At 51.3% G+C, this 16931-nt stretch overlaps 1 protein-coding gene across 1 annotated transcript in view; it reads left to right on the top strand.

Annotated features, from left to right (window-relative positions):
* Positions 1-7917, top strand: part of GPA33 (glycoprotein A33) — a 31918-nt gene extending 24001 nt beyond the window's left edge. The window contains exons 6-8 of the mRNA XM_039241897.1: positions 6574-6693; positions 7392-7509; positions 7800-7917. Coding sequence (XP_039097828.1) covers positions 6574-6693; positions 7392-7509; positions 7800-7917 — 356 coding nt within the window. The remainder of the gene's footprint in view (positions 1-6573; positions 6694-7391; positions 7510-7799) is intronic.
* The last annotated feature ends 9014 nt before the right edge of the window (positions 7918-16931 follow it).

Genomic DNA, 16931 nt, shown 5'->3' with positions numbered 1-16931 from the left:
AGGAAGAAGAGGAAGAGGAAGAGGAAGAAGGAGAGGGAAGAGGAGGAGGAGGAAGAAGAGGAAGGAAGAAGAAGAAGAAGGAAGAGGAAGAAGAAGAAGAAGGAGGAGGAGGAGGAGGAAGAAGAGGAAGAAGAAGAGGAAGAAGAGGAAGAGGAAGAGGAAGAAGAGGAAGAGGAAGAAGAAGAAGAAGAAGGAGGAGGAGGAAGAGGAGGAGGAGGAGGAGGAAGAAAAAGAAGAGCCGTATATAAATATATAAATACCTTACTGCCATTACCTTGGAGCCACACCTCGGTGGAATCTTTGGGCCCCGAATCCGCTTGGTACACCCAGGGGTTTCGGGAGATCAAAAAAGACAAGGTCTGAAAGGTGCCAATTGGCTTAACTTGTGGAAGGTCCTTCGCTCGGTGTGGGTGACAAGGAAGGCACGGTGGAGGCCAGGGCGGCGCGGTGGGCGGGGCTAAGGAAGAGCTTCTGGGGCCTGGTGACCCCGCCGGGTGGTGTGCAGATTGAGGCTTTGGTCAAACCAAGATGAGCTTTGTCACTCTGTCCTGCAGTCACATGGGGGCAAAATAAGACCTTCTTAAAAGTAAAACAAAACAAAACAAAACACCACTCAGTCTAATGTAAATTAGAAGCTGTAATGTAGATTTCAACAAGCTTCCAGTTTGGTTTACATATTTCTGGCTGGCAAATTTTTTTTTTTAGAGAGAGGAAGAGAGCACGTATGAGTCATGGTAGGGAGAGGGGCAGAGAGAGAGAGAGAGAGAGAGAGAGAGAGAGACTCTTAGGCAGGCTCCCTGCTCAGTGCAGAGCCTGACTCGGGGCTTGATGGATCCCTCGACCCTGGGATCATGACCGGAGCCAAAACCAAGAGTCAGTCAGATGGTCAACCGACTGAACTACCCAGGCGCCCCGTAGTTGGCAAATTGTTATCGAGTGTCTGGAATTTCTGTTGGAAGCACCTGGTGCTCTCCGTTGGGTCTGTGGCCCGGTGCCTCTGGCCTGTGGATAACCTGGTGACCCCAGCAGAGGTCGCCATGGGCAGTGGCTGTCTCCCCGCCTTCTAGCCACGCGTGCACAGGAGACCCAGAGCTGGAGGTGGCGCGGTGGCGAACGCTGTGCTAGTGTTATGCCCAGCGTTGACGTAAACCAGGCGATGCCAAAGGGGATCGAAGCAGGCTTCTTTTTTTTTTTTTTAAATATTTTTATTTATTTCTAGAAGAGAGAGAGAGACAGCGTTAGCAGGGGAGGTTCAGAGAGAGAGGGAGTCACAGACTGAAACAGGCTCCAGGCTCTGAGCTGGCAGTCAGCACAGAGCCGGACGTGGGGCTCGAACCCACGAACCGCGAGATCATGACCCAAGCGAAAGTCAGACGCTTAACCGACTAAGCCACCCAGGCGCCCCGAAGCAGGCTTCTAAGAGGGGGCATCTGAGCTGCCACAGAGCCTGGTGGCCAGGAGCATGGTGTGGGTTTGAATCCCGGCTCTGCCACTGGCTAACTATGTGACCATGGCAATTGACTTAGTCTCTCTTAGTTTCTTCGTCTGTAAAGTGGGCACAAAACTAGTACTTATTTGTACAGCCCCCGCACAGATTAAATACAAGTACACGTAGGACGCCTCGGGCGGCTCAGTCAGTTAAGTGTCCGACTCTTGGTTTCGGCTCAGGTCACGATCTCATGGTTTCATGAGTTTGAGCCCCGCACTGTCAGCGCAGAGCCTGTTTGGGATTCTCTCTCTCCCCCTCTCTCTCTGCCCTCCCCCCCTTAACGCTGTCTCTGTCTCTCTCAAAATAAATAAATAAACTTTAAAAAAAAATTTTTAACTACATGTATGGGGACCTGGGTGTTCGGTTGAGCGTCCAACTCCGGCTCAGGTCATGTTCTCACAGTTCGTGGGTTCAAGCCCCGCGTCAGGCTCTGTGCTGACAGCTCAGAGCCTGGAGCTGCTTGGGATTCTGTGTCTCCCTCTCTCTCTGCCCCTCCCCTGCTCACATTCTGTCTCTGTCTCTCTCAAAAATAAATAAACATTAACAAAATTTTTAAACAGTACACGTAAGGCATGGAGGCCAGTGCCTGGCAGGTGGTGAGCACTCCCCAGTGCCAGGTGGTACTAGCTGTGTGTCACGTGAGCCAGAGGCTGAGGGAGGACTCTGTCCCGGGGATCTGAGTGTCGGGTGCTGCCAGGGTGAGGCATGTGCTGCAGAAGGAGGGGGGTAGCAGCGTGAGAGGAGTGGCAGTGGGAGATCCCGGGTGGGGAGGCTGGCCTCTCCCCTGCAGGCCCCGGGCTCCCTCCGAGGGCCTCACGGAGCAGACCCACTTACAGCTCTCCTGCCTCCATCAGAAAGACCCCCGGCTGCGAGAAGCCAAAACCCAGTCTTCCAGGGATGGCAGGGGAGAAACCCGGCCAGGGCATGACAGGGGCTGGAAGGGGGACGCACACACTGCCTTTGGAAACGCTTTGTCCCGCTTCAATTTAAGATTTGCTGGGAGTCAGAATCCAGTTCTGGGAGTGCCAGCCGGGGGAGCGGGCAGTGCTAAAAACCGCACAAGCTTGCACCCTGCACTGGGGAGGTCGTTCTCAGGGCCTCTGGTCTCCACCTGCCGCACAGAGCGCTCGGGTCTATGCCGTCTTCTCCGGTGAGCGCAGGCCTCGTTCTGACGTTTAACACACGTGAGTCCGCGGTGGACACAGGGTCCCTCCGCCCTCCTGCGTCTGAAGACAGAAGAGGGGCTTCCTCACTTAGAAGTGGGTGGAGGAGGCCGCGGGAAGCAGGAGTGTCAGTCCTGACCCGACACTTTGTAGCTGGAAGTCACTCACAGCCTCTCTGACCCTCGGTCTCCTCATCTGAAAAACCAGGACGATCCCAATACCACCTTCCCCGAGGGTTGAGAAGAGGGTGAGAGGAGACCCGTGTGGGATGTTCTGAGCATCCTTCTAAATCCCACCCCACTCAGCTGAGCTTCATGAACAGATGGAGTAGGGGCTGGGGTCTCAGCGAAGGAGGGCGGGGGGCTGGGGGTAGAGCACTTTAGGGGAGGAGGTTCTTGAAAGGTTGAAGGGTGGGTGGGGGCCCTGCAGCTAGGGCGGATCTTGAGGGCCCTGGATGAGGGGTGGCTGCCCGAGCTTGTGGAGAAGGATCGAGTTTGGGGGGCACGCGTGGAGAGCGGCTGGGGACGGGAAAGCCAGATCTGACCAATAAGACACCAGTGCCCCCGAGACCAGGATCCCGTGGGAAGTTTCTCCAGGAGCCCAGGGGATTGGGAGGCTAAGTGTCCTTGCGTTCCCCTTCTCCACCACAAGGGGTCGCCACCGCAGCGGAAACATTAGCTTTAGCCGAGTTTTCAGGAATAGTATTAGGTCTTTTCTAAAGAGTTTGAAAAGGGACTTGGGGGCCCCACCTCAGAATAAGAGCCGATCTTGAGGATATACATGGGTTAACCCCAGAGCAGTTTCCAATGTCCACGTTGCCTTCGAGGAGCAAGGCCCGGAGCCCAAAGCTGGCCTCTGGTAACGGGAAGGCCCTAGGAGACCCTCTGAGGTCTTCTGTCCTGATCTGCCTGCAGCGCGCTGTGTACACCTTACACACAGGCTGAGTCTCTCACTCTGAGTAGGGGATCCTGATAAGGGCTATAGACCCCTAAGTATTCCCAGCGTCACAGAGCATTTCCCATCCTTCAAGATGCCTCTTAAAAAAATATATCCAGTTAGTTTAGAAAATAAGAACTTTAATACCATAAGTCCCATTTTATTTTAGCTTTTATCTTTTAAACATAATTTATTGTTAAGTTGGCTTACGTACAACACCAGTGCTCATCCCAACAAGCGCCCTCCTCTATGCCCATCACCCATGTCCCCTCTCCCCCCTCCCTGTCCATCCTCAATTTGTTCTCTGTGTTTGTCTCTTGTGGTTTGCCTCCCTCCCTCTCTGTTTGTAACTATTTTTTCCCCTTCCCCTCCCCCATGGGCCTCTGTTCAGTTTCTCCTGATCCACAATATGAATGAAAACACATGGTATCTGTCCTTCTCTGCCTGACTTATTTCGCTCAGCATAACACCTTTCAGTTCCATCCACATTGCTGCAAATGGCACGAGTTCATCCTTTCTCATTTCCAAGTAGTATTCCATGTGTCTAAACCACATCTTCTTGATCCGTTCATCAGCCGCTGGCCATTTAGGCTTTTCCCATGGTTTGGCTATTGTTGAAAGTGCTGCTATACACATTGGGGTCCATGTGCCCCGTGCATCAGCACTCCTCTATCCCTTCCACAGCCCCCAGTTTAAGGACACAGAGTGCTCAGTAGCATCTTAGAAGCTCTAAGAGTTCTGTTCTTAAAAAACTTATTTAACCCTCTCTTGATTTCTAAAATTGCTTCGATCATGGACCCCTTTTTTAGCACCGTATGTTAAAGTCACGTGTAAGCCAAATTCCAGAAAACACTCAGAGGTATATGAAACTATAGGATAGAAGAGGTAGCATTTTATAGAGAGTGAGCATCCAGAAATAGTGCTGGGGGGTTCAAGGGAAGACTCTAAAGAAAGCGCATGGGAGAAGATTGGAAGAAAATAACCCAAATCACCAGCTGTTATTTCTAGCTGGTGAGAGTCTAGATGATTTTATTTTATTCTCTGTTCTTTATATCGGCTTTCCCCGCCCTTTCAGATGAGGTTAGCCCCCCTTACTATAAACCCACGTCGAATTTCCACTTTCACCCGGGTTTCTGTCTGTCATTCTTCATGCCAGGAGGACACGGACCCTCTTCATCTTGTTGGGAGAGGATGCTATCAGCATCTAAAGATTTTCTGGACTGGATTGAATGGAAATAATAGCTTAATGTCATGTACAAATTCTCATAGTGGACTCACATTGCTTTTAGAATGTATATACATTTTAAAAGAAAATTGTCAATCATTCCAGGGAGTTCTAGACCTAGAACAGGATTTTTGTTACATGTTGTCTTTTCTTAATTTTGCTACCTTGGGCAAGCACCTTAACTTCTCTGACCCCCCAGTTACCTCTGTGACGTTGGAGATTGAAATATTCGTTCTGCCTTCTATACACGATTGGTGAGAATATCATAGGAAATCGTATTTGAGGAAGTGTGCCAAGTAGCACATGCAGACAAGGGAAATCCACACCAAGATACAATCGTGCAGGGGTGTGGTGGCGGGGCAGGGGTGGGGCTGGACACCAGGTAGTGGACTGGCAACATTATATTAGTTTCAGGTGTAAAATATACTGATTCACCAATTCCATACAGCACCCAGTGCTCATCACCACAAGTGCACGTCTTAATCCCCATCACCCATTTCACCCACCTCACACCCTCTTCCGTTCTGTTCACCCTCAATTTGTTCTCTATTAATGATAGTGTGTTCCTTGATGTGTCTCTGTCTCTTTTCCCTTTGCTCATTTGTTTTGTTTCTTGAAGTTCACATATGTGGAAAACAGGATGGAGTTTCCTCAGAAAGTTATTCACCCAGAGAATAAAAAAACACGAATTCAAAAAGATACAGGCACCCCTACGTTTATAGCAGCATTATTTACAGTAGCCAAGATATTGAAGCTGCCCAAGTGTCTATTGATTGTTGAATGGAAAAGAAGGCGTGTATATATATAAAACGGAATATCACTCAGCCATAAAAAGAAGGAGATCTGCCGTCTGCAATGACATGGATGTAGCTACAGAGGATTATGCTAAGTGAAATAAGTCCGAGAAAGCCTGGACTTGGTATTGGAGATTATGGGCCGCCTGGGAAATGCCTGAGCAGTGCAGTGACTGGATCCTCCTTACCATGTCAGACATCTCCTCTGCATGAAATCGAACCACCTGGTGGCAGCAGAATCTTTTGAGGCTAACTCTGCAGCAAATTAGCGGAAAAGGTCTCCACCTCTCCACTCTGAATAGCGGTTATGATGAAGCATTTGTGAGGACAGGAAATATGTCTAAGCCTACAGCTCTCCCTTCCAAGGTGAAGAAATCCACAGGATCGCAGATTTAGCAGGATGGTTTCTCATGAGGACAATTGGACCATTTCTTAAAGACTTCTTCCACGAGTCCAAGCTAAAGGATCCGGTTTCTGAAGATCCTCAAAGTGGTTATAACCACATTTTCTACTTATAAAGCATTTTCATGTACTGCATAATATATTTTATGTTTCCCGAGCACTGACTGTACACCAGACATTCTGTTGTGGGCCTGTATGGATTAGTACCTCATTTTATGCTCACAATTTCCGCATCTGCTGGGGATTATGATTATTTCCATTTTTAAGTAAAGAAGCTAAGGTTCAGTGCAGCTAAATTCCTGGGCCAAAGTCACAAAATTAATCCGTGGCTGCACCAGGCTACAAACCCAAGGGGTTTGAATTCTAAGCACTCAGAGTTGTGCGTTCCTGCCTGCAGTTGTTCTAGAAGGCCCAGAGGTGGATATTTTCTCCGTTTTCTGGAGGAGGCTCAGACAAGTTCAGTGGCAGTGCGCGTGTCCACCTAGGAGCTCCGGCTTCCGGATTGCCAGCTGCTTCCAGACTGTGGCGCCCAGTCCCCTCACCCTGACTGTTCTTCCTTCCCAGTCACAGGCCAGACTCTCTCTCTGAAGAACATCTCCACAGATATGTCAGGCTATTACATCTGCACCTCCAGCAACGAGGTGGGGACGGAGTCCTGTAACATCACCTTGGCTGTCAGACCTCGTAAGAGCGGTTGGGGTGTGGAGGGAGGGAAAGGGTAGGGGGAGTGGATGGAGGCCAGAAGATCACTGGCTTGGGGTCCAAAGAGGCAGCAGAGAGAAAGCCTGTGGAGGTGAATCAGGGGAGCCTCTTTAGGGTCACCGGCTGGCAGGGTAGTTGGGGTGGCGTCGGACATCTAGATGCTCCTGCCCCAGGCCCCCTTGCCTAGAGGCCAGTCCTGTTCCCTTGGTTCTTTGGAAGAAGAGCCTCGGACTGACTTCTGGAGACCTGCTCAGTCCCACCTGCCCTTAGGGCTGCTCGGGGGCTGCGGGGAGGTGCCCGGAGTCAGCGGCCGCAGAGTCTGGACCTCATCCCGGTCACCCTGACCAGCTCAAGGACAAGCCGGAGAGGACCCGGCATGGCCGACAGCTGAGGGCTTCTTAGGAGCCTGGGCAGCCCAGGGAGTGTTGAGACCCACATCCGTTGGCCTGTGTATCTGCGTACACGTCCATCCCGAAGGGTCCCCAGCCCCACCCGGGGACCCTCTCGCCAGGCCGTGCCTCGCGGAGTGGGCTAGAAGCTGGCTGCCCTGGGCTGGGAGGGGCCTGGGCCTTTGGGTGGGGGGCCCTCCGTGGTCCGGTTCGTCCTCGCCAGCCTGCTGCCGCCCGGAGCCCGCGCTTCTGCGGCCCCGGAGGTGCACCTGGCCGCTCTGTGTCCCGCAGCCTCCATGAACGTGGCCTTGTACGCGGGCATCGCGGGGGGCCTGGCCGCGGCCATCGTCCTCCTCGGCGTCGCCATCTACTGCTGCTGCTGCCGGGGCGAGGCTGGGGACACGAAGCCGTGAGTGTGTGGGGACAGCCCGATGGCGAGGCTCTGATTGGGGGGGGGGGGGTCACGGCCCCGGGGGGCTCTTCTAGCCACGCCGCCCCGACCTGACTCGATCCCGCGGCCCCGGCTCCCTGCGGCCTGTCCTGGTCCAGTTGCAGCCGGCCGTCCCGGAGCGCGCGAATCTGTGCCCCCCGCCCGCCCCCAGCCCGGGGTCCCTTTGCGACTGCGGGGGGGGGGGGGCAGGGCCCGGGGCTGCTCTTCCCAGCGAGCTCGAGGCCCGACCCCGCCCCTCGTGCCCACAGGGACCGGGTGGCCTACGTGAAGCCTCCGGAGCAGACGGGGAGGGAGGAGGAGGATGGCGACCGGATAGAAGACCGGAGGAGCTACGGGCGGGAGTCCCCGGGCCTCGCCGACCGCTGAGGGCGCACACGCGGCCGGGGTCCGGGAGGACTGCTCGGTCCTCTGCCCCCGCCCCCCCACCCTGCCTCCGTCCCGCCACCGATGCGCCGCCCCTTCCCCGTACCTGGCCAAGGGGTCTCCCTGGGGACTGACCCTGCTCACCCAGGAAGCCACCTCCCTACCTGGCTTGGGCCGGGCCCTCACCCTGGGCCCCTCCTTCCTCTGGAGCTGGTGGTGGCTCCCAGCACCCAGCCCTGCCGAGCTCCTGCGATGGGCCCAGCAGGTGCACCCAGGGGTGGGGGTGGGGGGCGGGGCCTGCATGCTGCGTGTTTGTTGAATAAAAGACAGAGTAATGAGTCCGTGAAGGACTCCCTGTTCTTCATCCAACTTAAGTGAAAACTCCTGCTTGGGGACCCACTTTGGCCTCCAGCCCCCTCCCACCCGATTTCCGGTGCTTTCCAGAAGCTCAGCACCTACTGCCCGCTTCCTCCGGGGCTCCTGGATTCCTCTCTCCAGCTGGGGCGCGGGCGGCTTCCCTCTCTGTGCCCCCAGCAGGCCCGTGTCAAATCCCAGGGGCTCCTGTGGCTCAAGCCTGACCCTCCTGCACGTGGGGATGGTCTGGTCACCTCGTCCCCACGCTCATTGTGGGCCCCGCGGCAGCCGTCTGGGCGTTACCCTAACGCCCTACACTAACATTACAATAACTCCCTAATGCCTGGGCTCCCCCACCGCGCGGGTAGGGGCTCCTCCGGCTGAAGTCGGGCACCTGCTTTGCGAGGCTGACTCTCCCCTCCCTGGTCTCTGTGATGCTGGTGCACCCACGACTCCCACCCAAGCCCTCTTGCTAGTTTGGGGCAGGAAGTGCGCACTGATTGAACACACACGTGTGCACACGGGAGCTTGTTTGCAGCTGGCCCCACATTCTCACGTCCCGGGGACTCCGTCCAGGCCAGCATGGCCGGGCTGCCCACCCGCGTCCTGACACCCAGCCCTGGCCCTGCCTGGCTCTGGCTCCGCTCCCGGGGGGACGGTCGTCCTGCCCCGACTCCTCTGCCGGCCGGGAGCTCACCACGTGTCCCGGCTTAGGGCTCGTGGCCCCGTGGCCAGCCTCACCCAAAGGCAGCTCCTACTAAGTAAACATCGTTGTCTTTTCTGGGTGATCGAAAGCCAATTCTGTAAATCTGTTGCCTGTTTGCGATTAAAAATATATATTTATCTTTTTTTTGTTTTTTGTTTTTTGTTTCTGTTTTTTGTTAAGTTCTTTGGTTTGTTCAAAATGCTATCAGTAATAGTAAACTTTTTAGGGGAAATTCTGATTTCTTTTTTAACGTGGGGCTTGTTCACACCAAGGTGAATCTTGTGTCTCATGAGTTTGTGTCTCCTTTCTGTACCCCTCATCGGCTTCCTAGGAGAGGCAAGGCCACGTGGTGCGGTGAGAATAGAGGCTCAGATCCTGTGGGTCCCATTGCCCGTGGCCATAGTAGGGCCAGGCTGTCTCTGGTGGTTGCTAGGGACAGGACAGAATCCTACCTGGTGGCGGAGAGACATGCCAGGTGAAGTGCTGGACAGACCATGGCGGGCCTGGCAGTCAGTCCCCAGGCTTCGGGGAAGATGGTGGAGATGGTTAAGCCCGACATGGCGCCCCTCCTGAGAGAGAGGAGGGAGCAGTCCTCCCGTTCGAGCTGTCAGAGGGAACAGGTGGCTCTCCCTCCTCAAAGCCGCGTGGTCCACAGTTCGTTCTCGCCTTTGACAATGTCTCCCCTGCTACACGTTCAAAGTTCTCTCTACCATGTCCCTTCCCGTGGCACCCCGTGCTCCCTCCTGTCCCCGCACCTGTTACCATGGTCGGCTTCTACCGATTTATGAGGACACGAACTGAATCTCATTGAGGGCCTGGCACGGGCTGACACTTGATAAATGTCTGCTGAATAAATCATGTTTGGTATCGGTGTATCTTGCCCAGGGTCACATCCTGGTCTTCTAGATACACGGAGGTGCCTTCCCGCCCTCAGGGTGCAAGGCTCTACCAGCGTGTTGTTGAGGTAGCTGTGGAAGGGCCGGTGGCCGCCTCCTCTAGTTTGGGCTGGCTGGTCTCTCTGCCTCTGGAAAGGCTCTGAAGGTTCATGCGCCTTAGCTCCAGGCTCGAGTACGAGAATAGGGGAAATCAGGGCCCATTGCATTAATTCAATGACCTTAGGTCAGGACCTAAGGCATTAATTCAATAACAAATATTTCGTGAGTGCGTATTACCAAGCACTGTGCTGGATGCTGGGTGTATAAAGGTCACTACGGCACTCTTACTCCGGAGGAGGTGAAGTCTAATGGAGGTAACAGACAGGAACATAATTACAGGAGACGGAGAAGACGCCGTAGGAACACAGTGGGGACCCTCGGGGAGTTCAAGAAAGCTCCAAAGAGGAAGTGACGTTTGAGCTGCATCTTGACGGAAAATGAGTGGTTTTATCAGTGGAAGAGGGGTGGTGACCCGTCCGTACTCCAAGGTGGGGTCTTTTACTTGAATCTCAAATCACATTATCAGCCAGCAAGGCTACAGTCTCCTGAGCTCATTTCAGTCCAGAAACTCAATGGGAATTAGATGGTTGCAGGTTTTCTTCTGGTCAGAACCAGTCTCCTCAGGCAGTCAGGCATTCCCTTCCCAATTTGTGGTTTCCGCTGACAGCTCACAGACTTATGGTGCTTGAGAAGAGAGACAAAGGCCACCAATGAATGAGGGAAGATTGTGTGCTGGGCATATGAGACAGTTGTTCATACAATCCTTATTTATAGTTTCAAATACGAAGACACATGGTAAGATGAGGCATGCATATTATCACCCAAGGGAGGACTCCGGCTGCCCAGAGACGTTCCTTCAAATCAATACGAACCTTGGTAAATCAGCCACTCTTCAGGGTCTTGTTCTTAAGTTGCTTTTGTGCTTTCAAAGGCAGAGTGACATTACCCGACCTCACAGAGCTTGATGTACAATACTAATAGCAAACACTCGGGTAGCCCTGGCTCTGAGCCAGCCATGGTTCCAAACCCTTTCCACATAGCTCTCATAAGCCTCGCAGCAACTTGGAGAGTTGGTCGCTATAATTATTCCCGTGTTACAGTTGAGGAAGCTGAAGCACAGTGAGTTTTAGCAATCTGAATAAACACAGAACGCCACTTTGCCATTTTGTGGCTGTTAAGCAGACCAGGCTTTCTGTCTACCTACCCCAGGCATTCTCACCCCCTGAGTGCCATGCTCTCGGATGCTTATTGAACACGGAATTAGAACAAGGGAAGCAAGTTATGTTCAGAGAGCCTGTGTGTCACCAGGCATCATGGTATCTGGGGGGATGGTGGACGATTCGCCATCCCTGGAGGGGGCCCTGGTTCAGGACCCCGAGCATCGGCAGGGGGTGTTCCTAGTCCCTACTGGAAAGTGCTGTCCTGTGGGAAGGACCTCCTCAGGGACACTCAGCTATTGGCTCTTGAGTTTGTTCATGGAGATTGGCTCTCTTCTGGCCAATTTCCAGAAAGTCCTTTCTACCCTTTCCATCACAGATGAGGAAGCCGAGGCCCAGGGAGATAACGTCATCCGAGTTAACATAGGTAGTAGGATTAGACTCAGTTCTGTCCGATTCTACAGACCGTGTTCTTTCTACTTGACGGCATTTCCTCGTGACCCCATGCATATGTACAGTACGACGGCATGGGGGAAAGGCATGGATGAAAAAAGACTTACAGGTTTTTGTTTGTTTTAAATGTGCATGTGGGAATTGTTATCTACTATAATATAGGCATTTCAAACATAACACTATATATGTGCATTTCTGAAAACCCTTGCATTCTGCAAAATCACACACTAAAAATAATAGGGCTTACAAGAAAATTAGGGTAAGGGGCAGACCACAGAAAACCAGTGGAATTTTATAACTGAATCACTTTTAAAACAACATTTCCAGCAAAAATACAGTGGGGCTAAATCTGTGCGGTTAACGGCAAGTATCTCATCAAACTTTGACCCTCAAACACTTTTGATGTTCGTTTCTATAGCAACTGACTTATCAAAATTAAAAAAAAAAGATGAAGACAGGGCGCCTGAGTGGCTCAGTCGGTGTCCAACTTCAGCTCAGGTCATGATCTCATGGTTTGTGGGTTCGAGCCCCACGTCGGGCTCTGTGCTGACAGCTCGGAGCCTGGAGCTGCTTAGGATTCTGTGTCTTCTTCTCTCTCTGCCCTTCTCTGCTCACACTCTGTCTCTCTCTCAAAAATAAAAGAAACATTAAAAAAAATTTTAATGACCCAGGCAATTCATCTGGCTGAGGAGTTGGGGGATCTCCTTTTAAAAATGATTAGCTTTTATCCTGTGTGCTGATTTTAGCTATGTGCCTAACTTTGTACTTGATTTCTCGTGTTAGCGTATGTGTATATCCTGCCTTTGCCAGCTGTGGGAAGGGGTCAGGATATATTGCAAGGTGGTTTACCATTAGATCATCTTTTAAAAAAACAACGCTTCCTTTTTTTTTTTTTTTTTTAATAATGCAAGGTAAGTGCCTTTTGTATTAATCAGCTTAAGGCAAGTTATGCGATGGTAACACACTAAGATCTCAGTGGCTCGCAGCAACGAAGGGTTGTTTATTGCCCCATATTATGTGTGGTCCCGGCTGAGCTCAGGGTTGCTGACGTCTTCCTCATGGTGGGATGCGGGCTGAGGATCACCCCAGCTCTCGGGATGGTGCGGGTCTCATGGCAGAGGGAGAAGAGAAATGACCGACTCAGAACTCTCATATAGCTTCCGCCTGGCAGGGGCCGCCACACCCTCTGCTCCCAGTTGGTCACATGGAGCGCATCACGTGTCACCAGGACACAGGCCCGCCGTCCTTCTCAGGGAGAAGTGGTGAATATACTCAACAATCACACTATCTACTCCACCTTCACTGTCTCCTCCTTGGCACTCATGGCTTCGCCACACATTTTAACACAAAGCAAAGTGAATCGATTCTTGAAATCGCTTAACTTGAAGCCACTTCTTGAATGAAAGGAAGGCATCTGTGCAGTAGATTTAGCTTTTAGGCCACCGTGTATTGCTCAGGCTTTGTCTTTCGTTATGGTAAAGCTTGTTCCTCATGTCTGGGAATGCCATCACCCCCCTCCCCCCCACCCAAGGCCCAAAAAGACAAAGGGAGGGAAGGGAGTGAACCCTTCCACAACCCAGTGGGGGCTGGAGACATGGTGAAGGGGTTTCCGACAGGAAGTGAAGTCATGGAGAGATGCTCACGCCAGAACGGCAGCACCAATGCGGGCAGCGGGCAGGGGAGGAGACACCACTCTCCCACCCTGCCCGCCTCCCACTGGCAGAACTGAAGTGGAAGCCAGATGGCAACACATCAGGTCACCATCAGGTCACGCCAACTCTGGGGATCAGCCTCCTGGAGTAAAAATCAAGGAAGAAAAGGCAAGAGAATGAAGAGGTGGGGAAAGGTGCAAATGAAGAATAACCAACACATCTGCCTTCCCTTATAACCAATGGTACGCATTCTATTTTTACTGGGCACTAAGTCTCTTCGCCCCCACTCCTCTGCCCGCCCTGCACCTTCTTAAGGGATGAAGAGGGATTCATTCTACCTTCTATTGTTTTCTTTTTCTTTTTTTAAGTTTATTTATTTTGAGAGAGACTGAGAGAGCATGAGCAGGGGAGGGGCAGAGAGAGAGAGGGAGAGAGAGAACCCCAAGCAGGCTCTGCACTATCAGCACAGAGCCCAACACGGGGCTTGAACTCACGAACCGTGAGACCATGACCTGAGCTGAAACCAAGAGCCAGGACGCTTGACAGGCCTGAGCCACCAGGTGCCCCCATTTCTACCTTCTAAAAGAGTAAAAGCTCATTCAGAGATGACTCAGTCTAAGTTCCAAAAAAGGAATTTAGAAACACTTATGTCCTATTTTGAGGGCCTGAAGAACAAATGCCTTTCAATGTCTTCCTAGTTCCAGAAAATGGGGGATTGGTTCTTCAGATGGCTCGTCCTGCGACTGCATCACGGGTGTCTGGGAGAGGCTGCCGGAGAGGTGCATGGGGGATGCCAAACATGTGCGGAACGTGGTGCCGTTCTACACTCTCTCTCACTGGATTGTTTTTCTCCTTACCCTATTTTTCTTGAAATAACCTCAGACTTACAAAAAATGTGTAAGTATAACATGAAAAACTTTTTTTCCCGAACCGTCTGAGAATGCCAACACAGTGCTCCATCGCCCTGAAGATGTATTATACATGTGTCACATTTAATGTGCATTCTCTCCCTGTAAGGATATTCACCTGTGGAGCCACAATACAGCCATCAATGTCAGGAAACCAGGATCAGTATCCTCAGACCCCATTGTTTTCCCAATTTCCCCAGTAATTACTCCTTGCATCTAGTTGTATGTATACATCTCTATCTATCCATCTATCCATCTATCCATCCATCTATCCATCTATCTATCTATCTATCTATCTATCTATCTATCTATCTATCCATCCATCCATCCATCCATCCATCCATCCATCCATCCATCCATCCTTCCTTCCATCCATCCATCCATCCATCCATCCATCCATCCATCCATCCATCTACCTACCTACCTACCTACCTACCTACCTACTTACCTACCTATCAGCTATCTATCATCTTTCATCTAGCAATCTCATATAGATTCAGTCTGAAACAATTCCTCAGTCTTTCTCTGATTTTCATGACTCTGACACTTCTGATGAGGATAAGCTAGGTATTTTGAGGAAGTCTCTCAATTTTGGTTTGTCTTCTATTTCTTCATGACTAAACTTGTGTGTTTTTGAGAGACTATCACAGAAATGAAGCCGCATCCTCACTGCATCCTATCTGGTGGCGCAGGATTTTCATTTTCTTATTACTGATAATGTTAACTTTGATCACTGAATTAAAGCGGTGTCTGCAAGTGGTTTCCACTCCAAAGTTACTTGTTTTCCCACTGCAATAACTTTTTTTTTGAGAACTTCTTGGAGACTATGTAAACATCTCATTTCTCATCAAACTTTTAACTTACTCATCAATTTATTAAATCTCCATGAGCTTTTGTGTTTCTATTTTATCTCCTGGGTTGTAATCCGTTGCTATCATTTTTTATTTTGATGCTCAAATAGTCCCAGGTTTGGCCGTGGAAGCCCCTTTCTAGATGGCTTCTCTGACCTCTGACAATCCTTCTTAGTGCACGTCATCATTTTCTGACCCAAGGCATTTCAGGTTCATTTTGTACTTTCTCTTTTGCAGCCCTGAAATCAGTTGTTTCCCCAAAGAGCACTTGTCCATTTTAGTGAGAAATGGTGTTCTGAAATGAAGATCTGAGAGTTAGGTGTGCTCTTCTCAAGGCCCTCTCAACAATGCAAAGGTCTAGTGAATGAATTATATATCTATCATATATAAAAAGTTATATGTAATATGCATAACTATATAATTTTAATAGTATATGTAACTTTAAATAATATGCATAATTATTATATAATTTTCCTACAGACCAATTACCCTTTACCTCTATATTTATTCCTATATTAATAGTCTCTGCATATTGAAGACCATTAGTTCACACCAGCGCCTCCGATTCGAGCCCAGCACTCCAGAGAGTTTGAGTTTTCTCTGCTTCTATGTTTGCAGCTTCCTTCTCCAGCGGTGGGAACCCCTGGGTCCAGGATCTTTCTCCTTCCAGATATGAGAGAAATTTGGAGGCAACTTCCTATAGCAAATTCAAGGGAAGTAGCACGTCCCTGATCTCCTCTATCAGCAAACCTCTATTAGCCGAAAAGAAATGAAAAGAAAATTTGTGAGAAAACACTCCACCACTTGGTTTTCAGCAGTGCAAATGTCACTTGTCATTTTTATGGTACAGACGATCACCCAGAGGAGCAATAAAGTCAGTGAGAAGAAAGAGAGAAGGGGAGGAAAGCGATGTTGGTCTAGTCTAAAGAGCCGCCAAGTGAACGCTTAATTTCTCGTCGTATTTTGGTGGTTCTGACTCTGAGCAGTACGGCGTGGCCTGGATGCGCTTCTAATCCTAGACAGAAAGACTGTCCTCTGAGCTTGCTAGGGGCCACGCGGCAGGGGAAATCGCTCCACGTCTGTTCCTCTCCCCCTCATGCAGGGAGTACTCATCCGGATGGTTACCCTCATTCTCTGAAGGGCCTTCCGCACCATGACCAGAAGCTGCTGTAGAGTAAGGTACGTACAGGTCGTACACAAACGTCTTGGCAAAGAGGCTGATGGTCTGAGGTAACTGAAAGCCAGCAGCGATGGCATCTCAGCTGCAGAACAGAGACCTGAGCAACTGGCATTGACGTCTGAGCGCTTTGGCCCCCAGATGCTGAGGGAAATGAGCCAAGAGCAAGGTGCCTGACCTGCCGCTTGTTTCCTCTTCACCTCCTTCGTTGGAAGGCAGAGAACTTGAGGATGAGGGTTTGTGGAAGGTGATCGATGCATTCGATGCAGTTACACAGAGACCATCTAACTTGAGCTACTTCCATAACCTGCTTGTCTGCCACCTGGAACGTCTATGATTTGAGTAACTCCACCCCCACTTAGAGCATCCAGAGCTTATGGTTTTCCATCACCGATTTCTTCCCAATGCCTTCTGGGGCATGTTCCTTAATCTCGTCTTCTGGCTCTAATTCTGGGGCTGGGGCTGGCTTCCTACAGCTTCGACTGACAGCAGGGCCTGGGAACAAGGCGCTTGCCTTCCGAGCCGATGTCAGGGAGCAGCCGTGATGCAGCGAGGAGAGCGGCCTGGGGCAGGTCGGCGACGCTGTGTGCGGAGCTGCCTCCTGCTGGGGGCAGCTGGGCCCAAGCACACTGTGGACCTTACAACGCGCCTCCGAATTGTCCCACTGATGGGATGGCCAGCAGGGCCACTTATCTACTAACGCCACCCCCACAGACCCTGCTGGCTCAGAGTGGCCTCTGCGGGGCCCGCTTCCCGCCCCTCCTGGCTCACCTGCATCGGCCATGTGATGTCCTCCGGAGGCAAGAAGGGAAAGAGACTGCAGC

This window comes from Hyaena hyaena, unplaced genomic scaffold (assembly GCF_003009895.1).
Source record: "Hyaena hyaena isolate Hyena2069 unplaced genomic scaffold, ASM300989v1 scaffold_201, whole genome shotgun sequence".
Taxonomy (NCBI): domain Eukaryota; kingdom Metazoa; phylum Chordata; class Mammalia; order Carnivora; family Hyaenidae; genus Hyaena; species Hyaena hyaena.
The sequence above is the reverse complement of the archived record's forward strand: the minus strand, read 5'-3'. Positions and strand labels throughout refer to the sequence as shown.